Genomic DNA, 22,184 nt, shown 5'->3' with positions numbered 1-22,184 from the left:
CAAATGTGTGGTTGCTAGGGTAATTTGGACCCTAGCAACCAGATTACAGAGATTGCAAACTGGAGAGCTGCTGAATAAAAAGCTAAATAACTGAAAAACCACAAATAATAAAAAATGAAAACCAATTGCAAATTGTCTCAGAATATCACTCTCTACATCATATTAAAATTAACTCAAATGTTAACAACCCCTTTAAGTCTGTAGAGACAAATTGCCACAAGATGTTGCAATTTAATTAAATGAGTGATAGGGACACTGTGAGGGGTTATAATTTTTCGTGCCAGCAATTCCCCTTTCTAAGCATTTTAGCAGTGAGTTTACTCTGAGAATGCGGAAGCTTTTTGATGGATACTGATCACTATCAGTTTTGTACTGGAGATTAGAGATTATATACAGTAGATAAAGAAGTGAATACTAAATAGCATGAATAAAATTAACCACTGACATTTGTGAAGTGATAGTGTCCCTATCAGAGAATCTGTCACCAGAGCGGCCACACTGGCTTGCACTTGCCTGTGGTGAGCGGGTTTTAGATTTCTAGATCTTCTAGATCTAGATCTATTCACAAACTTTAGGGTCCGTTTACTAAAGTGCGTTAAAAATATTCGCACAATATATAGACAGAATTTTCGCCAAATATGTTATCGCCAGTTTACTAACCTGCGGTAAATATAAATTTGCGAATTTTCTTGCGCAAGAATAATTGTTCGCCAGTTATCGCATTCGCTGAAAATAACGCTACATACACATTAACGCATGGTTTACTAAACAGCGAAATGTGCTAAAGACAAAATTAACGCCAGAATATTCGCAAACCTTTACCGCCACCTATGTAGTGGCGTAAAAGTATATATTTTGCCAGAAAATTCTCAAGGTGCAGGAAATATCCCATAATACTGTTTTTTTTACCCATCATTCTTTGCTGACAGGAGACAGATCTGTAGCTATTGCTGACGGGATGTTTGGCTTCTGTTTCTATCTGGTGCAACAGCAGCAGTTTCAGCTCAGAGTCGTATTATTGGCAGCGGCATCACAGTCCAAGGTTTCGTCAGCCTCTACGCTTTTTTGGTTTCATTGTGATTGGCGACATTAAACTGTGCATTTCTATGAAACAAAGAGATTGACTGGTATGATTTCTTGTTCCTATGATTCTATTGGCAGAATGGTTTATATGATGCAGACTTGTTTGATTGGTGTCACTCTGGTGATGTTGTTGGATGGTATAATCATCAGTCAATAAAGTTTATGAGTTTTGAAGATGCATTTCTGGCCATAAATGTCAGAGTAAAAATTGCCATAATAACCGCCATAAAACAAGACTATTTTATAGCATAAATATTCGCAAAAACGTAATTTTTCGCCAGAAAATTCGCAACTCGCTAAAATTACCGCTAACGTAAGCTGGTTCCTTAACGTAGTTACCGCAAGTGATCGCAATGACTTCTGAGCGCATCGCTGTTTAGTAGACTTAGTCGCTGCGAATATTCTGGCGTAAAAATATTCTCAGCGATAACATGCGGAAATTTAAAGTCAGATTTACCGCACTTTAGTAAATGGACCCCACATAGTGTCTAATTTCCTGTTCAAACCAAAATTTTCACCTGAAAGTAACAAATAATTTTTCACTGTGAGGGCAGAGAGGCTGGGAATGTCTTTAATGCCTTTAATAGGGGATATCTTAGTTGTGCATATGTTTATGTACTATAAATATTATATATAGATATGTGTATACATTAAATATACACATGCCAAAATTCAGATGTTTATTTCATATATTCACTAATTAGCTCTTACAATACATGTGTATGTTCACTTCTTTATTGTTTGGCTGTTTCCCCAGTTATCATTATAATGACATCCAGCCCTGCTCAGCAGTATGTAAATAGCAGTAAGGAGCGAGCGACACAGTGGTGGGCCACACCGCAAAATCTTTTAGGGCCCCTAAAATTTGGCAAAGTAACCGCTTATCATTCAGTACCCCAAAGAGCCCCTTATACATCCAGCATTCTCAGGGTCTCCTTTATAGTTATGTTGCAAGGTTTAACAGGCATGTGCACCATGGACCTAGGGGCAAATTCACTAACATCCGAAAATTCGCCAGGGACGGCTTCGCTCACATCGCAACACTTTGCCAGGACAACACTAATTCACTAAAATCCAAATTTGCGTCCAGGGTGCCGAACGCTGGTGAAGTAGCGCTAGCGTTACTGCGGCAAGCAAAGCGAAGTTGCGCTAGCTTTGCCTAATTTGCATATGGCGGGAAGTTAACGTTGAATGGACGTATATGTTGCAGCAAATACATTACATTACACAAGTCCAGGATAACTTAATAAAAACCTTAATAAAATAAAATAGAGTTGTTATATTGCCCTACACATGAGCCCAGTGTATAGTTTAGGTGCTAAATGTTAGGAAATGTAGGGGGGAAGCTGAGTACCCCAGAAATAATTTACGCCTTTTTGCAGCCTATCACCCTGAAAAATTAAAAGTCGCCAGCGTTTTTTTATGAAAAATTTTTTGAGGAACTCATATCTACTCTATTGCACTTCGCCTGGTCTGAGGTGGCAAATAGTGATGGGCGAATTTATTCGCCAGGTGCGAATTCGCGCGATTCGCGCCGAGCAAATAAATTCGCGAAACGCCCGCGAAAATTCGCAGTAAAAATTCGGCGGCGTCAAAAAAATTTTTTTTTGAAAAACGGACGCCGGCGCCAAAAACGGGCGCCGGCATCGGAAAAACGGGTGCCGGCGTCAAAAACAAGACGCCGGCGCCGTTTCGTGAATTTTTCGCCATTTCGCGAAATTCGCGAATTTTTCGGCGAAGCGAAACTGCGCAAATTCGCCCATCACTAGTGGCAAAGGCAAGTCTGGCGCAACGTTCAGTAAATTTCGCTTTTTAGTGAATTGGCACAGTTACATCCATTCGCCAGAGCGCAACTTCGTCAGGCGTAAGGGAACGAAGTACCGCTAGAGTCTATCTCCTTCGCTAGTGAAGTTACGCCCGCGAAGTAACTAAATGACGTCACGCTGGCGAATCTTCGCTAGTGTTAGTCACTTCGCCCTTTAGTAAATCTGCCCCCTAGTCTCAGTAGGAGAGCAAGTGAAACGCGTGGGGGGAAGAAGAGGAAAGAAATTAGCAAATAAAACAGCAATAGGGGGAGAACAGAAATCAGAACAGGAGACTGAAGGAGTCACCATTAGAGAAAGAGAAAAAACTGAGAGAAATGGGTAAAAAGGGTGCAAGCACAATGGAATTGTGGGGGATCTTAGCCATGCATTTCATGCCCCTGTCCTGTCCTCTGCTATCCTGCTCTGTTGGTTCAGACGATATTGGAAGACATTGAGTGAAGTGTAACATAGGTTCTACAAGCTGCTCTTCTAGACTTGTTCCCTCACCCCCTAGCGGGGGATCAAGTGGAGCCGGGGCGCCGACCCCCGCGTGCTTCCTTCTGGATCAAGAAGGAAGCTGTATCTTCCCTTCTTGGACTCCTGGCATTCATATTTTGAATGTTTTCTCTTGGTACCTAATGCTATGTGGGAGATAAGATACTAGAAAGTGGAAGCTTTGAGCCAATTTTTAGGGATTTCATCAAAACCGTCCTTTTTCAGAAAGCATTGCGACTCAGTAGTTTGTAGTAAAAAAGACATGGTTAACCATTTTGGATTCCTCTGAATGCAAGAAATGCAGTAAATGTAATGATTATTCAGCATCTGAAGTGACTTCCAGGACAAGTTGTATGCACTAAACTTCATTTTGGGGTCTCTAAACGCTAAATACTTTGGTAATAATTGTTTTTTTTAGGAATGTCCCGAATCCACTGTTTGGGATTCGGGCGAATCCCTTAATCCTTGGTGAAAGATTTGGCCAAATACCGAACCGAATCCTAATTTGCATATGTAAATTGGGGCAGGAAAGGAAAAAGTGGAAAAAAATCTTCTTTTGCGATAAAAAGTCATGTGATTTCTCTAACCACCCCTAATTTACATATGCAAAATAGCATTCGTATTCGGTTCGGCCAGGCACAAGGATTCGGCTTAATCCGAATCCTGCTTAAAAAGGCTGAATCCCGAACCGAATCCTGGATTCGGTGCATCCCTAGTTTTTTTAAGAAGGGGTCAGTGATCCCCATTTGAAAGTTAGAAGGAGTCAGAAGAAGAAGGCAAATAATGTAAAAACTATTAAAATAAAATAATAATGAAGACCAGTTGAAAAGATGCTTAGAATTAGCCATTCTATTACATACAAAAAGTTAAGGTGAACCACCCCTTTAAGTAGGTAGTATTTCTCTTTCCATTGTTTCCAAAGGGCCATGGACTGTGTGCTGTGTTTGCTAGCTTGGTTTGGTCCAGTAGACATTTGTTCACATGTAAGGTTTGAGTCTATCAATACTACTAGTTCTGCTTTAATGGGAACTTCTGTAGATTTCCAATATTTTGGCATTAAAAGTCTGGTGGCAGTTATCAAATGTTTAGGTTTAATATGTTTAATAGCGCTAATGGTGGTGTTAGTACTACTTGTAGGTACGTAGTCTGTTCCAAGATTAATTTTGGATTTTTGGTCAAAACTCACAAATTTGAGTTGGGAATAATCCAAACTCGAATTCGAGATTTACGTAATTTGGATCTTCATACCTTAAGTCAACTAGAAAATTATGTAAACATGAAATAAACCCAATAGGCTGGTTTTGCTTTCAGTAAGGATTAATTACTGTATATGTTAGTTGGGATCAAGTACAGGTATAGAACCTGTTATCCAGAATGCTCTGGACCTGGGGTTTTCCGGATAACGGATAGTTCTGTAATTTACCTTACGTATGAAAATCATGTAAACATTAAATAAACCCAATAGGCTGGTTTTGCTTCCAATAAGGATTAATTATATCTTAGTTGGGATCAAGTACAAGCTACTGTTTTATTATTACAGAGAAAAAGGAAATCTTTTTTAAAAGTTTGAATTATTTGGATAAAATATGGGAGACGGCCTTTCCGTAATTCGGAGCTTTCTGGATAATGGGTTTCTGGATAACGGATACCATACCTGTACAAGGTACTGTTTTATTTTTACAGAGAAAAAGGAAACCATTTTTACTGGAGATGGCCTCTCCATAATTCGGAGCTTTCTCGAAAATGGGTTTCCGGATAAAGGATCCCATACCTGTATAATTAAACCAAACTAACATAGAGCTAGATTTATTATACCTTTGTCATAAGTTAAAATAATAAGATCACCAATTCATTTATTCTTTTAGAGGCAAGGCAAATAAACACATTCATCCCAATCTTCCCCCAACTTGCACAGAGATACCTGGTCAATTTATTTATTTTTTGAGGAGATGGAATACATTTTGTACAGCAGAGAGAAGCCAGGAGTACAGTACAATGGATCAGTTACAGTGTATAGATTAATAAGACAGCAGTGCTTTAGTGCTACGGGGTAAAGGTGAACCCTCAATGCAGTGGCAGAAGCTAATGATGCTCATTCAGACTCAATACCCAAAATACCGCTGGGGTTTTCCCATGGATTTGGCTGAAGCCTGGTCATTTGGCTCAGGTCGGGTTTTGGCTATTTCTTACCTGCTGCAATGCAAAGGTGAGGCAAATTGGCACCTGGACAGAAACCAAAGGTTCCAATCAGTGATTAGCTTTTTTCTGGTGCCAGAAGTATAATAAAAGCAGGAATGTTATAGCTTTCCTTGGGGTACTGTCCAGGTGCAAACGAGCCCAGTGTTAATGAATAAGCCCCACTTCATTTTCTTTTAAAGGGGTTGTTCACCTTTGAGTTACCTTTTAGTCTGATGTAGAGAGTGATATTCTGAGACAATTTGCAATTGGTTTTCATTTTTTATTATTTGTGGTTTTTGAGTTATTTAGCTTTTTATTCAGCAGCTCTTCAGTTTGCAATTTCAGCCATCTGGTTGCTAGGGTCCAAATTCCCCTAGCAACCATGCACTGATTTGTACGAGATAGAAATGAAATATGAATAGGAGAGGCCTGTATAGAAAGACAAGTATTAAAAAGTAGCAATAACAATAAATGTGTGGCCTTACAAAGCATTTGGTTTTTAGAGAGGGTCACTGACCCCCATTTGAAAGCTGGAAAAAACTTTGAAAAAGAAACAATGAAGATCAATTAAAATTTGCTTAGAACTGGTCATTAGTGATGAGCAAATTTATTTACCAGCCATGGATCCGCAGCGAAATTCAGAATTTCGCCATTTGAGAATTTTGTGAGAAAAATTGCAGCAAAAAAAACGCTCATAAGAAAAAACACCCATTGACTTTAACGCATTTGGAGAAAAAATTCACCATAAGAAAAATCGCCCATTGACTTTAATGCAATAGGAAAAAAAATCGCCATAAGAAAAAATGCCTATTGACGTTAAAGCATTAGGACAAAAAAAGTCGCCATAAGAAAAAATGGCCATTGTCGTTAATGCATAGGACAAAAAAAGTCGCCATAAGAAAAAACGTCCATTAACTTTAATGCATTTGGAGCAAGAAAAATAATCCCATGCCTCATTCATAAGCACAGAGTCTGATTCCTCTTCTTCTCCCATGTCCTTACACAGGCCTGATCTTCATTTCTGACCTCTTGAAGGAATAATAACTATAATCATTGGCAGATTGCCACGTGATACCAAAGGAATTGCCGCTCTGCTGCAGCTGATAGACGCCATTGAGATCTGACAAGAAACAGTCATTGAACCACCAGGCCCCAAACCCTTCAACGGCACAGTTAGTTAAGCTGCGATCATTGTCCCTGTCCTTGGTAGAAAAACTTGTTTGATTGTGGTAACTCAAGGAATCCCCTGAAAAAAAGAAATGTGTAAAATATTAATTATCCATTCAGTTAGAGATGCTGTAAGATATCACTCAGGTTACATTAAGGCCTTGTAATATGTTAAACTGGGGTTGCAGGAGACCTGAAGACATACCTTAAAGGAGAAGGAAACCCAGTGGGCAGAAAAACCCTTCCCCCCTCCCCTGTGTTGCTTCCCCTCCCTCCTCCCCCCCTGGCCTACCTGTCCCGCTGGGCAAATGCCCCTAACTTGTTACTTACCCTTCTGCTCAGGTCCAGTCTACAGAGTTCACAGACGCCATCTTCTTCCAAACGATCTTCTTCCTGCTTTGACTGGCGCATGCGCAGTAGGAGCATTTCGCCGGTACGGATCTACTGCGCATGCGCAAAAGTCACGAAGTGAAATCAGAAAACTTCATGACTTTTGGCGCATGCGCAGTAGATCCGTACCGGCGAAATGCTCCTACTGCGCATGCGCCAAAACGCCAGTCAAAGCAGGAAGAAGATCATGTGGAAGAAGATGGCGTCTGTGAACTCCGTGGACTGGACCTGCGCAGAACGGTAAGTAACAAGTTAGGGGCATTTGCCCAGCGGGAAAGGTAGGTCAGGGGGGAGGAGGGAGGGTGTTCAACACGGGGGAGGGGTTTTGCCCAGGGGGGTTTCCTTCTCCTTTAAAGGGGCAGTATATCCCGTTTTTTCGGCTTGAAATAATTAAGGCTTGTGCTAAACATATCTTTTGCCTTTTGATTTAATTAAAAATATCTAATGATTGTTGTTATTTATTGCACTAAACCTGAAGCTGAAATCACTAAGAAGCTCCTGTATAAACAAACCCCTTCCTTCCCCCCCAGCTGCAGCCTTTGTTAGGCTTTGGGATAAGGAACAGGTATTTATATAGCACCAGCATATTCTGAATTTCTTTATAGAGATTATAAATCATTCACGCCAGTCCCTATAACATGTATGCAAGCTTAAGTTAATTTTATCAGGAGCCAATAAACCTCTATGTATTTGGACTTAAGTACCTTTAATGAATGTTGTCAATTAGCACAATGACTACTTACCTGCATTACCACCAAGGAAGGCACCAAATGTTAACGTGTAATTGTCAGAGGCAGGTGAAATCTGGAAGGATGAGTACTTGGCATAATAGGCTGAATTGTTAAAGTCTCTCAAATCTACACGCAGATCCCATGTACCTATGATGGGAGAAAGGGGAAGGGTTCAGCTTCATTCCATCTTCCATGGGAGGCTACTGTAATCCAGTGCAGGGATTATACATTTGTTTTATGGCTACAAATTCTGAATTTTAGATATTAAACTTACAGTACCAGCCCAGAAGTTTAGTTGCCCTATACCAGTAATGATCCATATTTTCAAAGTTGTCTACAGCACTAACCCATTTTCTCTGTTAGGCCATAATCTAAGATTAGAAACTGCCTTATTTTTAATTCGTTATTATTTAGAATGCACTGGTTTCTGTGTTTCCTTGTTATATGAAAACAAATGAACCCCAATTAAATGTAGATTTACTATGTGGAATGGGGTGTCCGGGTGCACATACCCCAGACCTTCAGCTAAGCGTAGAAGTCACAAGACCTTGTAGAAAAAAGGCTGGCACAAACCGGACCTCAGTCATGAGTAAGTACCTGGTGTGGCACGAAATGCGTTAGGTTTGTATGTATAAAATGTAAAAAATGTGTTTGTCCGGTTTATGCCAACCTTTTGTGAAGTGACCGCAGCCCAGAGCATGTGTTGTGAATCAGCAGGGGTAGTGAATGAATCACTGATACCATATCTTGGGTTTTGGTTTCAGTGGGACAAGTTTAGGAAACTGATTCTAAAAACTGACAACGAGGGGATACAATGCCCAGAACATTATGTGAGGTATCCCAAAATGGGTAAAAATTTGATTTGCACCTAACTCTTGGGCAGAATACAGTAAAGCGTGGGAGGAATGGAATCCCGGGGATTGGGGGCATTGACTGGCGGCACACATACCAATGCTGATAGGCTGGATTTACTTCTGTGGAGTAAACTTAGAATTTTGAGGTGATCCTCCTTGATACAAAAATGTCAGTGCTACCTTTTTCTATTCCAACCATAGGTTGAAGGGACATCACAAAGGCGTTTGAGGCAAGCAAGATGCGAAGGGTTTAGATGCATTTCATGAGGTATGTAGGTTGATGTAATTGAGGAGAAGTTGTAAAGTAGATTGGCCTTTTGTTGGGCATTTTGGGGTATCTTCAGGACCTCAGTAGCAAGCACAATCGAGGGGGCTGCATGAGAATGATGTGGGGCTCATAACAGACATGCACATTTGTGTCCAAACCTCTTAAAGGAGGGGTCAGGGTTAAAGGGGTTTCTGCTTGGGATCATAGGTTGCAACAGTGCTTGAAGGAAAGTAGTCCTCCAAACTGATTCCAAAGGATGGAATGAACTCATATTTTAGGACTCTGCTGTTGTACTCTATACTTGTAAGCACATCAATAGATTTTGGGCAGTTGAGACTCCAAGATTAGCTAGTCTCATACACTGCACTCCCAAGTGCAATGGAAGGCAAAAACTAGAGAATGGTCACTATTACTACATTAATACTTGAACAACAGCTCTGTTGTATTGTATTTTCATAGGATCCATTTATTTATATAGCACCAAAAATGTATGCAGCACTTTACTGTAGGTTCAGCACCGATCAGAAATGTAAACAATCCATCAAAGGATTAAAATGATCCAAAGAATGATAGGACTAAGGGGCACAAGTACAGAATTACAGTAAAGTCAGTATAAGAATTACCTGCCGATGTTAAATTGCTGAGATTATCGTTCCCCAACCAGAAATCAGTCAGGCGGCTGCCAAACCCCTTCTTGTAGGAATCCCAGCCAAGGTAGAAGTCTACTGAGCCATCGTAGCGTCTTTGAAAAACCTACGCAAGATAAAGAAAGGTGCAAGTGATAAAGTCTCCAGCTGTCTAATAGGCCAATACCCTTCCCAAGTCTGTATATTTTTGGTCTTTATCCACAATAGTTATGAATGTGGGAATTTATTATTTTTGAATCCTAACATCATAACATTTTGGAGACCATGGGCGAAAATGGAAGCAAATTCCAGTGGAATGAGGATTTGGCAGATTGTTGGTACTTACTATCCAACCTCCCCCATCAGTGTCCATATCACACAGCACCTGCAGGGGCGCCATTCCATCCGGGTATATCGTGTACCAACCGCTCATTATCACCCCCTGATCCAGCAGCTCCTTGCAGTTCCTTCCAACTAAAACAATATAACAAAAGAATGTCAGATGAAACACCTAGCTGATAAAATGCAAGTAACAATATAAACCTTATATTAGAGCAAATGATAGAATACAAAGATAAAGGACAAATCCCTGTGACCCAGGCTCATTCATCCATGTTGTCCCATAACTTAAAGGGATTCTGTCATGATTATTATGATGTAGTTTTTATTTCTAAATTACACTGTTTACACTGCAAATAATTCACTCTACAATGTAAAATGTCATTCCTGAACCAGCCAGCGTATTTTTTAGTTGTAATATTGGTGTGTAGGTGCATCTCAGGTCATTTTGCCTGGTCATGTGCTTTCAGAAAGAGCCAGCACCTTAGGAAGCCAACTGCTTTCTGTCAGGCTGTTGTTTCTCCTACTCAACGTAAGTGAATGTGTCACAGTGGGACCTGGATTTTACTATTGAGTGCTGTTCTTAAATCTACCAGGCAGCTGTTATCTTGTGTTAGGGCAGAGACAGACTAGAAGATTCAGGAGATTAGTCGCCTGGCGACGAATCGCCTCTTCTTCGGGCGACTTATCTCCCTGAAGTGCCTCCCCGCCTGCTAGAATCTAAATGGCCGGCGGGATTTCACTCAGAGCGCTCCAAGTGCCATCCCGTCGGCAGTTTGGGGAGATTAGTTGCTCGAAAAAGAGGCGATTTGTTGCTGGGCGACTAAATCTCCCCGAGTCTTCTCGTCTGTCTCTGCCCTTAGGGAGCTGCTATGTCGTTAGCCAGTGCTGCACTATGGAACTGCCTTCTGACAGGCTGTTGTTTCTTCTACTCAATGTAACTAAAGTTGTCACAGAGGGACATGGATTTTTACTATTGAGTGCTGTTCTTATATCTATCAGGGAGCTGTTTTCTGTTTACCTTCCCATTGTTCTGCTAATGGGCTGCTGGGGAAGAAGGGAGGGCGGTGACATCACTCCAACTTGCAGTGCAGCAGTAAAAAGTCACTGAAGTTTATCAGAGCACAAGTCACGTGACTGGGGCAGCTGGGAAACTGACAATATTTCTAGCCCCATGTCAGATTTCAAAACTAAATATAAAAAAAATCTCTTTGTTTTTTTGAGAAATGGATTTCAGTGCAGAATTCTGCTGCAGCAGCACTTTAACTGATGCGTTTTTTTTTTCTTAAAAATGTTCCCATGACAGTATCCCTTTAACTTTTTCCCATTTAAATGCAGCTACCTAACTAATGTGATATGCTTGAGTACTTCCACTTTGCTCAGCGCATCCCAGTAATAACTGGTGCCCAAATGAAATGTACAGGTAGAACCAAGTATTTTCTGGAGCTGAGGGCAATGGGACATACTGTAGAAAACTGACCTAAAGGCACTTTATAATCTACCGATGGGAAATTGAAATATTATAATTTTTAAGTATTATATTTCTCATCTGTAACTATGGCCCTGGATTAATTTTTTTGAACAGCTAGTTAGAACATTCTTGACAATTTTACTTTTTTATTACTAATATTTTTGGTAAAAAAGGTTTCCCATTATTTCTAGCTGTAAAATTGTTACTCACCGTACAATACGTCACCAACTTCACCTGTTGACAAAAGAACATGATAAAGAATATTAGGGACAGCAGGACACCCAGAGGAAGATTGTCTCAATATTTTGTGGTAGCAAGACGGAAACTGAGTGTGTCATGGAAACCAATAATATGTAAAATACAGGTATAGGATCCGTTATCTGGAAACCTGTTATCCAAAAAGCTTTGAATTATGGAAAGGTCATCTCCCATAGACTCTATTTTATCAAAATAATCCAATTTTTTAAAAATGATTTCCTTTTTCTCTGTAATAATAAAACAGTAGCTTGTACTTGATCCCAAGTAAGATATAATTAATCCTTTTTGGAAGCAAAACCAGTCTATTGGGTTTATTTCATGTTTATATGATTTTCTAGTAGACACAGGGGCAGATTCACTAAGGGTCGAATTTCGAAGTAAAAAATACTTCGAAATTCGACCCTCGAATTGAAATCCTTCGACTTCGAATATCGAAGTCGAAGGATTTAGCGCTAAACGTTCGTTCGATCGATCGAAGGATTTTTCGTTCGATCGAACGATTAAATCCTTCGAATCGAATGATTCGAAGGATTTTAATCCAACGATCGAAGGAAAATCCTTCGATCAAAAAAAGTTTAGCAAGCCTATGGGGACCTTCCTAACATTGACTTCGGTAGGTTTTATCTGCCGAAGTAGGGGGTCGAAGTTTTTTTTAAAGGGAAAGTACTTTGACTATCGAATGGTCGAATAGTCGAACGATTTTTCGTTCGAATCGAAGTCGAAGGTCGTAGTCGAAGGTCGAAGTAGCCCATTCGATGGTCGAAGTACCCAAAAAATACTTCGAAATTCGAAGTATTTTTCATTCGAATCCTTCACTCGAGCTTAGTGAATCGGCCCCTTAATGTATGAAGATCCAAATTACAGAAAGATCAATTATCCAGAAAACCTTGGGTCCCAAGCATTCTGGATAACAGGTCCCATACCTGTATAAGGAGAGGGTGGTGTTGGTTCTTTTAGAAAATTCTACATTTCATCATATGAAACAAGCAACTGAACAAAATGGCATGTTAAAACTGGAAAGATGATACAGGTATGGGACCTGTTATCCAGGTTAGCTTTGAACCGAAGGATTTCCGGATAACGGATCTTTCCAAATTTGAATCTTCATACCTTAAGTCTACTAAAAAATCATTTAAACCCAATAGGCTGGTTTTGCTTCTAATAAGGATTACTTATATCTTAGTTGGGATTAAGTATAAACTACTGTTTTATTATTACAGAGAAAAGGGAAATTATTTTTAAAAAATGTGGAATATTTGGATAAAATGGAGTCTATGAGAGACATAATATGGAGATTTCTGCATAATGGGTTTCCGGATAACGGATCCCATACCAAAAAAAATCAGCAAGGTTAGTAAGGTTAATATCTAGCATTCACATCATTACAGGGTTTAATGTGTGTCACATTTGGGGTGCAGCTCTGGCCTGGCTAGGGAGGAGAGCTTTGAAGCTTTGCGAACGGAGCAGGTCGAGCGCAGGGGGGGGAGGAGAGGGTCTGGTGCGAGGGGTGCTGGGGGTTCAGCGTGGCCTACGGGTGCACAGTTTATAAATCTGGCCCTGCCTCCTCCTAAACTCTGGGCTTTACTCCAGCCATAATATCTCAGAGTATAAGGATTATGGAGAACCCCCAAAAAGCCACTAAAAAAGAATCAAGGTTTTTTATTGTAATAAGACCTCAAAAAAATATTACCTTTTGGACCTTGTGCTCCCATTTGCCCAGGATCACCTGTTTGAACAAATTTTGAAAAATGGATTAAAGAGGAAGTTTTAGTTTAAATCCACAAATATAATTTAAGCAACTCTGAAACTGTTTCTTGGCTTTGAATCAAATTCATTTTTTTATGACGGGTATCACCGTCTTACCTTTGCAGCCACTGGATAAATCTGTACTGAACTAACAACTAGGGTTATTGATGTCTACATGCGTCAATGATATTTTGCACAGACCCCAAGGATTCATTTACACTGATGATTTTGAAAGTAGTTTTTGGACGTCCTATTTTCTATGTAAATGACTGAAACACACATAAGATTATTTGGAGCTGTCATTGTCTCTTTTTGATATGCCTTTTTTATTTCCCATATCTGAATTAATTTCTTCCTTGTCCCCTTCAAATATTTTCATTCCTTTTATAATTTTTCTGCTCACATTTTTTACAATTCTATCTGCTTTCTCTCTATTTCTCCACTGCATTTTTCTTCTTCCCCATCTGTATTTTCTACTCTACTCTTGTTTGTTTCCTCTTTGTTTCTTCATTATCCTCTCCTATTCTGTAACTATCTTATTCTCTTATTTATTATGTTGTGTAAAAAACAGTGGTATAATACACCACACATTGCCAGGCTTTGTCGTGTAAAAAACAGCGTAAAATTTTTACACATTCAGCCAGAAGCAATGCAAATTCACCATTTATTTTACACTGTTTTGTCAGTGAATTTTGTTTGACTCAGCATAATAAATATGACCCACAGTCTATTCTTCTCCTCTGTTCTTCTGCCGTCTCAGTTCTTTCCTCTTTTCTCTTAAATTCTTTCTTTACAAAAGATTGAAAAAAAAAAAAGATTGCATATACTTTTTTTAAATTCTAGACTTGATTATGGGCCATATTTATAAAGCATCATACTAGCAAAATTTAAGTTTCCATGTGTTATAAAAAATTTTTTAATACAAACTAACTTCAACAGAAAAGTTTTCTTATCAAATGCCACTGTAAATATGCTGGTTATTTAAACTGAAAACTAGGGATGCACCGAATCCAGGATTCAGTGCATCCCTAGTTTCCATGCAAATTCGGATTCGGTTCGGCCAGGCAGAAGGATTAGGCCGAATTCAAATCCTGAAAAAAGGCCGAATCCCTCTGCCTGCCCGAACCAAATCCGAATTTGCATGGAAACTAGGGATGTACCCAATCCAGGATTCCGTTCGGGATTCTGCCTTTTTCAGGATTTGTATTCGGCCGAATCCTTCTGCCTGGAAATCACATGACTTTTTGTTACAAAACAAGGAAGTAAAACATGTTTTCCCCTTCCCATCCCTAATTTGCATATGCAAATTCAGATTCGGTTAGGTATTCGGCTGAATCGTTCGGGAAGGATTTGGGGGATCAGCCGAATCCAAAATAGTGGATTCGGTGCATCCCTACTGGAAACAGAGTTAGAATTAGAGACATTTAGGGAATTCAAACTCCTTGCTCTAATCCCTATAAGGGCAGAAGAACAGAGCCTGTGTCTGTGTTCTGTAAGCTGTTACCTAGCAACCAGCTGTTCAGGTGCAACAGGAAGTGACCCAGCTAGTGAGTGGCTGGCAGGAAAAGGAAGTCACAGATACTGGCAAAAGAAGAGAGCCTGGCATAGAGAGCCGCATGGTGGACAGAGGAAGAGGCCAGAGAGCTGCTGGTGGGCCCAGAGAGCTGAGAGGCTGCACCACAAGTATTCATTTGGATCAGACTGGCACAGGGAAGCCACATACTGTGCCTGGAGAGACACAGAGTGTTAAAGGAATCCAGACTGGAGGAGCAACCAGCAGGAGATTCCTATCTGAGCATCCAAAGGGGCTGGTAGTCGCATTGTATGTCTGACTGTGCTGGACAGAGTATCCTGTTTAAAGGGACAGTACCCTAAAGAGCGCTGAAGATAAACAGACTGTTTATTAAAGGACATTAAAGGACTTTGCCTTTTTAATTAGAGACAGATTGTGCTAGCAAGTTAATTAGTGAGGCCCTATTGCCACCGGTTAGGAGTGCTGTATGTACTAGTTGGCCATTTATTTTAGATAAACCATTATTCAGTTTAACCAATACTGTGTGTGTGTTATTACTGTATTCCTAGTAGGGCCACCCTTAGGTGGATTCCCGGATCCCACTAAGTGGAGGCACTGCGCTAGTAAGAACCAGGTAACCAGTCTCTCCCCATACCACTGCGAAGTGGCTCAGGTTTGTCCCGTGCCATCAGGTAATCGCTAAACGTAATCGTAACACCGACAAAGGGGTGTCGAAAGGGTTACAGACACTTTTACAAAAGCTAGGGAAAATTAAGCAAGAAGAGTTACTTATACGCGCCCACTACACATATACAAAGGGCAAATAAAACACTTTAAGATCAAATTTAATCCCTTGTACAAACCTTTTTCTCCATTTGTCCCATTGATACCAGGATCTCCTTTCAGTCCTGAAAGAAACACAATATAGTGTCAGTATAGGGAGAATGTTCTGATTCTGTACTTCCGGGGTGGGAATCCTGAAAAAAAGAGAGGTTTAAAGACAGAACATGGACTGGTTAAGGAGAGTCACTCACCTTGCAACCCGGGGATTCCAGTGTCTCCCTTTAGAAGCTGAGTACATGGAAGAATCTTGGGAATTGGCAGGGGGGAATCTGTGTACAAATTTATGGAACAGTAAGGTGAAAATTAGAATCATTGAATGATCAAGAGGAAATAATATTTGAGGTCAGGGACTAGTGGGCATAAAGTGCACTGTTTGGCCAAGTAACATGCCCAGAAATGACAAATGAAGGGGCTATGATTTGGGCAGGGGGGTTGTATATTACTTTGTTAAAGCATGCTGCCCCTTTTGTATTATAGATAACAGAAGAGAAAATATATATAGAGAGAGACAAAAAGTGTCTTGAAGTTCATTACAATATTAGGCAGGCTGGGTCCGGCAAGGCGCTGTGGGGAGGCGGGTAGGGACAGGGGGTTGAGGGGGGTAAATACATATACACACACACACATACTAGGGTTGCCACCTTTCATACTGGCAAGAAATGGGGCGGGACAATGAAAGATGCAGTTATGAGGCAAAAAGGGGAGGGTTATGATGCAAAGGGTGTAGTTATGATGCAAAGGGGTGAAGTTATGATGCAAAGGGGTGTAGTTATGATGTAGAAGGGACAAAGCTGGACTGGTGAGGTCAATCCAACAGGTGAGTTGGATGGGGGAGGAAGAAGAATAGATGGTTGACCTTGGAGCAGGAATTGGGGAGGGATTGCAACCCTAACACACACACAGACAAACCCTGCAAGTTAGGTAGGTTAGATACCATATACCATATAACATATTCATTGTTCTTCAAAATGCAAACACTCTGATATAAATAAACAAAATTCAGGATTTTTTTCTGCATTTTTTTATTATTTTTTATGAAACAAAGATACAAACATTTACAAAGGGGAATTTTACACACGAGAAAGTCTCTAGAAATTTTAAATGCATTCAATTAAACGCGTTGTCCTCGCGTTCTCACACGCAGTGTTCCATACAAAGTTCTTCAAAGATGTCCACAAATTTGCAGACATCCTAAGAAATGGGGGAAAATAGATATAAGGTTAGAATTCTGACCAAACTCTCACTGCTTTTGTAAAATTGGGAATACTAGACAGAGACGTATGTGTGTTTATGATTATTAATTAAAGCACGGTATATATAAATTAACAACTTCAAAAGTGAACCTGTGAAATACATATATAGATATAAGTACATCTTCAGCTAATTAGATGTGTCCTTGTGTTCCTACATGCATGGACATGGATTTTCTGAGATGTCTACCAATTTTTGTAGACAGCCTACAAAAAAAACACAAATTCAAGTTTAGACGTCCCCCCCAAACTTCCTATAAAAAGTAACAAAAACAAGTGAAATCTGTATCTGCAAAAGAAGAAGAGTGCCATTAAAACAAAGCAAACAATTTCCCCAAAACTACATGAGAGCTGAAGGTTTGAGGGCTGTATTCTAGGGGCACACCTTGTAGTTTTAAATTTGTAACACCCCTAAATAGGGACAAGATTTTGGAATGCATGCACATTTTTGGATATTTTTCAAGAGAAAAGAATAAGAAAAAATGTTTGATTTATTTCACCAAAAAACACTCAATTAGTAACGATAAGATATAACTGTCTGTGTGTGTGTGTGTGTGTGTGTGTGTGTGTGTGTGTGTGTGTGTGTGTGTGTGTGTGTGTATATATATATATATATATATATATATATATATATATATATATATATATATATAAATTCAAAGTCCTAACGCACACCATCCATTAGTAATTTCAAAAATAAATCAAGTACCTGGGTGCTACCTTAAAAAAGCTGCATTATCCATACTCCACAAAGAAAGGTGCACACCAGGATTTTTCATTTAAAACTTCATGTTTATTAAATAGATGAAAAAAAAGGAACCGGCCAACGTTTCGGTCTATCCCAAGGTCTTGATAAAGGTCTTAGAGATAGACCGAAACGTTGGCCGGTTCCTTTTTTGATCTTGAAGTTTTAACTGAAAAATCCTGGTGTGCACCTCTCTTTGTGGGGTGTATATATATATATATATATTTATATATAGATATATATATATATATATATATATATATATATATACTTACTGGTATTTTAAGTTATCATATGCAGAAATAAAAAGTACAGTTATGGGACCTGTTATCCAGAATGCTTGGGATCTGGGGTTTTCCAGATAAGCGATCTTTCTGTAATTTCAATCACGAAATCATGGGAGATGGCTTTCTTGTAATTCCTAGCTTTTTAGATAATGGGTTTCCAGATAACGAATGCCATACCTATACGTAAATGACAAAGTCCTGGGGGGAAAAATGTCCAAATAGTCGAAGGAATAGGTACAAATGATTCAAAAGCTCAGATAAATGTTCGTGGGGTGCAGTCGCCTTATTCTGTTGGTCCTAAGCAGGCAAAGATCTACAAATAATCTTACAGCACTCCCATCCTGTATAATTGTACCTGCACCTTTATTCAATATATTGCACTTACATTATAGCAGTGAATAAATCAGAAGTCGATGTATTCCCTGGAATCATTTTACATAATGGGAGAGACCCCTCTTTTTATATTTATTAATAAACAAATAATGATTAGCCAATCTCATAAGATTCGCTTTGCCTATGAGTTTGTCATTAGCTTCTGCCTTCTTAAACACCGCAACATTTTAATACAGGTATGGGATTCGTTATCAGGAGACCCGTTATCCAGAAATCTCGTACTTACGGAACAGCTGTCTCCCATAGACTCCAATAAAAGCAAATAATTCTAATTCTTGTACTTCATCCCAGCTAAGATATAATTAATCCTTATTGGAGGCAAAACAATCCTATTGGGGTTAATGTTTAAATTATATATTAGTAGACTTAAATTATGGAGATCCAAATGACAGAAAGACCCCTTATCCGGAAAACCCCAGGTCTGGATAACAGGTCCCATACCTGTACAAGCAGATTGTTGATGAGTTTATTTATGTTTTTTTCAACTATAGCTAGCCTTTAGAGCAGCAGTAGAGGAACACTAACCCACTGGTAAACTGAATATCCACATCCCACTTACCAAAGTTGGTCACACAGCCTCAATAAAATTCAACAAAATTACTCAAAACAATTAACATTGACAGCAGGATTCAGATTCGGCCATTAACAGCAGGATTCAGATTCAGCCATTAACAGCAGGGTTCAGATTCAGCCATTAACAGCAGGATTCAGATTCGACCATTAACAGCAGGATTCAGATTCGGCCATTAATAGCAGGATTCTGCCATTAAAAGCAGGATTCGGATTCTGCCATTAAAAGCAGGATTCGGATTCTGCCATTAACAGCAGGATTCAGCCATTAACAGCAGGATTCATATTGCCCATTATTACAGCAGGATTCGTCTATTAACAGCAGGATTCGGATTCTGCCATTAACAGCAGGATTTGGCCATTAACAGCAGGATTTGGATTCGGCCATTAACAGCAGGATTCGGCCATTAACAGCAGGATTTGGATTCGGCCATTAACAGCAGGATTCGGCCATTAACAGCAGGATTCGGATTGGGCCATTAGCAGCAGGATTCAAATTCTGCCATTAACAGCAGCATTGGGATTTGGCCATTAATAGCAGGATTCAGAGTCGGCCATTAACAGCAGTATTCAGATTCGGCCATTAACAGCAGGATTCAGATTCTGCCCTTTAACAGCAGGATTGCTGTAAAGTGAAAAAAATCACTTTACTTTTCATCACACAAACAAGGAAGTCAATTTTTTTCCATCTTTTTCTCTTTCCCTCTCATTTTCCTAATATGTAAATTAGGAAAATGAGGGAGAAGGAGAATAAAAAGGTGAAAACTATTTTGACTTCCTTGTTAGTGATGAAAAGTTCAGAATTCAGTTGAACCTTTCACACATAATTCAGGATTCAGCTGAATCCTAAAATAGTGGATTTGGTGCAATCCTGCTGACAATACAGTAAAATGACTAAATTTGCAACACTCGTATATTACTCGTATATTTTTAAGAAAAGTAACCACGCAGTGCTCACTCTGTTAGGCATATTGGCATTCAGATCCCAGCAACAGAGAATATAGATATTCTATCGGCAAAGTCAATGTATTATAGTACAACAAAGGTGCATACACCTTACCCGAGACCAAGGAAATGTACGGTATAAGGAAATCAGTAGCCAGAGAGCAGATCAAAGAAGTCCATGATGATACTGTATGTTCCTTCCACCCCAACAGACGTGTTGTGCGAAACTTCACCAGTAAAATGCAGGTTTATCTGCAATGCAAGGAATGTGACTTTACCTGTAAGTCCACTTTGGCTTTGGCATATCTACTTCGCTGCACCAATCACTTTGCTTCCCTGTTTAACTTGTATTATTATGTTAAATTTCCTGGTTTTATTAAGCAAATATGGGGCTCTTGTACATGCCCTGAGGAACAGCAGCCCCATGAGATTAACGATGCCCTGCTATTTTTACATCAAAATGCCTGTACAGGTATGGGCTCTGTTATCTGGAAACCTGTTATCCAGAAAGCTCAGAGTTATGCCAATTCCTGTAGACTTCATTTTATCCAAATAATCCAGATTTAAAAATTACACTTTTTCTGTGTAATCATAAAAAAAGTAGCTTGTACTTGATCCCAACTAAGATATAATTAATCCTTTTTGGAAGCAAAACCAGCATATTGGGTTTATTTAATGTTTACATGATTTTTAAGTAGACAGAGGGCAAATTTTTAAAGTTCAAGTTGTGTTTTCCATGGAAATTCGAGTTGTTGGTCAAAACTCGCATTTTTGGGTTAAAAATAAAAATGTAAGTATTTGAGGTGTTTTCAAAACTTGAATGTTTGACATATTTTTATACCCTGAACCTGGAAATAACTTGAATTCGAAAATACACCATCTAATACCTGTCAAGGTCATGTAGGAGTCAATGGCAGAAGTCTCTGGAACCATTTAATTCAAAGTTTCGGGACTTAAACTTGCAGAATCGAGTGTTTGCCATTTGAGTTTTTTTCTTAAATAAGATATTATTCGAGTTTCGAGTGCATTCGAGGTAAAAAAAACTTCTTAACACTAGACTTTGATAAATAACCCTCAAGGTTTTGAGATCCAAATTACAGAAGGATCCATTATCTGGAAAATCCAAGGTCCCAGGTCCTATACCTGTATATGCAAGATGTTGCTGCTTATCTAACAAGGGGGTGTTGTACCAGAGCAGGAGTGCACTGGCATTGTAAGGGTTAACAAATGGAAATGTTTGGGGGGTATATTTATCAAAAAGTAAAGTTAGAGATCACCAGAGTCCACTAAAGTGAAATTCCACCACTCTCCATTCATTTTTATGGGATTTTTAAAAGAGTATTTATCAATGGGTAAAAGTAAATGTTCATCATTTGATAAATACGCCTTTCAAAATCCCATAGAAATGAATGGAGAGTGGTGGAATTTCACTCTAGCAGACTGTGGCGATCTCACTTCACTCTTTGATAAATATAACCCTTTGTCTACGTTATTGATGTGCGGGTCGGGTTTTACACGCACTCGGCCCCAACCCACCCTCCGTGAACCGCGTGGCCGCGATTTCCGGGTTCCCTTCATAGACCCGTCCCGCGGATGACATCACAAAAATGGGAGGGGCAATAAGTCTCTAGTCTATAAAAAAAGGAAGTCGGAAGCTGGCAGACCAGCAGCGCAATGTGGCAGGCGGGGAGAGCATGAAGAAGAGCTCAACCCAGACCCGCCCACCACCCGCAACTGGAGGTGCGAGGTCAGCCCGAAATTGCCCGACTCGTGGGTTTCGGGCCGGCCCGCACATCACTAGTCTCAGTCCAACAGAGACCCTTAGTTAGACTTCCAGCAGGGGGCTAGCCATGAACCTAGAGCTACAGGGGGCAGTTATTAAAACAATATGGATTATCAGAATGGATCATTATTAGTTCACCCCCTTATAAACCACATATGGGTTATAAGGATATCACATGCTTCCTAATAATACCAAATAGCCTAGTCAGCCTACACCTACCAGTTAAGAGGGAAGGTTTATTTTGGAACTAGAACACAAGATACCCCTTGTGCTTGGTATCATTCTGATCGCCCATATATGGAGCTCGGCATGCTCTTATTTTCATTATTATATTGATTCAATTCATGCAGAACATGGGGGTATACTGCCCCTTTAACTGTGATGTGTTGAAATTAAAAGTATCTGTTCATTTGTTAAATGGTATGCACTTGTTTCATTTCTACA

The 22,184-nt window shown here is 39.7% G+C and overlaps 1 protein-coding gene across 5 annotated transcripts; it reads right to left on the bottom strand.

Moving 5' to 3' along the window:
- Window positions 1-5,303: 5,303 nt before the first annotated feature.
- Window positions 5,304-20,230, bottom strand: LOC108718718 (ficolin-2). 5 transcript variants are annotated; one of them, XM_041565774.1, is made up of 10 exons: window positions 20,073-20,220; window positions 17,140-17,224; window positions 15,959-16,958; window positions 15,788-15,832; window positions 13,356-13,391; window positions 11,618-11,641; window positions 9,944-10,071; window positions 9,595-9,724; window positions 7,862-7,996; window positions 5,304-6,807 (listed from the first exon to the last, which is right to left on the bottom strand). In XM_041565774.1, the coding sequence occupies exons 5-10, from the start codon at window positions 13,375-13,377 to the stop codon at window positions 6,560-6,562; spliced, it is 687 nt and encodes a 228-aa protein (XP_041421708.1). In that variant the 5' UTR covers window positions 13,378-13,391; window positions 15,788-15,832; window positions 15,959-16,958; window positions 17,140-17,224; window positions 20,073-20,220; the 3' UTR covers window positions 5,304-6,559. The 5 variants fall into 5 exon arrangements, with proteins under 5 accessions (XP_041421708.1, XP_041421710.1, XP_018122586.1 ...); XM_041565776.1 differs by having other exon boundaries at window positions 15,959-16,036; XM_018267097.2 differs by lacking the exon at window positions 17,140-17,224 and having other exon boundaries at window positions 15,959-16,036; window positions 20,073-20,230.
- Window positions 20,231-22,184: the final 1,954 nt, after the last annotated feature.

Source organism: Xenopus laevis, chromosome 6L, assembly GCF_017654675.1.
Source record: "Xenopus laevis strain J_2021 chromosome 6L, Xenopus_laevis_v10.1, whole genome shotgun sequence".
Classification (NCBI taxonomy): Eukaryota; Metazoa; Chordata; class Amphibia; order Anura; family Pipidae; genus Xenopus; species Xenopus laevis.
This window is presented reverse-complemented; position numbering and strand designations above follow the sequence as displayed.

What these genes read in the sequence shown, in the direction of transcription:
- LOC108718718 (XM_018267097.2), bottom strand. Translation starts at nt 13,377, where the DNA reads ATGGGAGCACAAGGTCCAAAAG. An exon ending in GGGAGCACAAGGTCCAAAAG is followed by an intron (nt 11,642 to 13,355) that starts GTAATATTTTTT and finishes TTTTGTCAACAG; the next exon opens with GTGAAGTTGGTGACGTATTG. An exon ending in CTGATGGGGGAGGTTGGATA is followed by an intron (nt 9,725 to 9,943) that starts GTAAGTACCAAC and finishes TATCTTGCGTAG; the next exon opens with GTTTTTCAAAGACGCTACGA.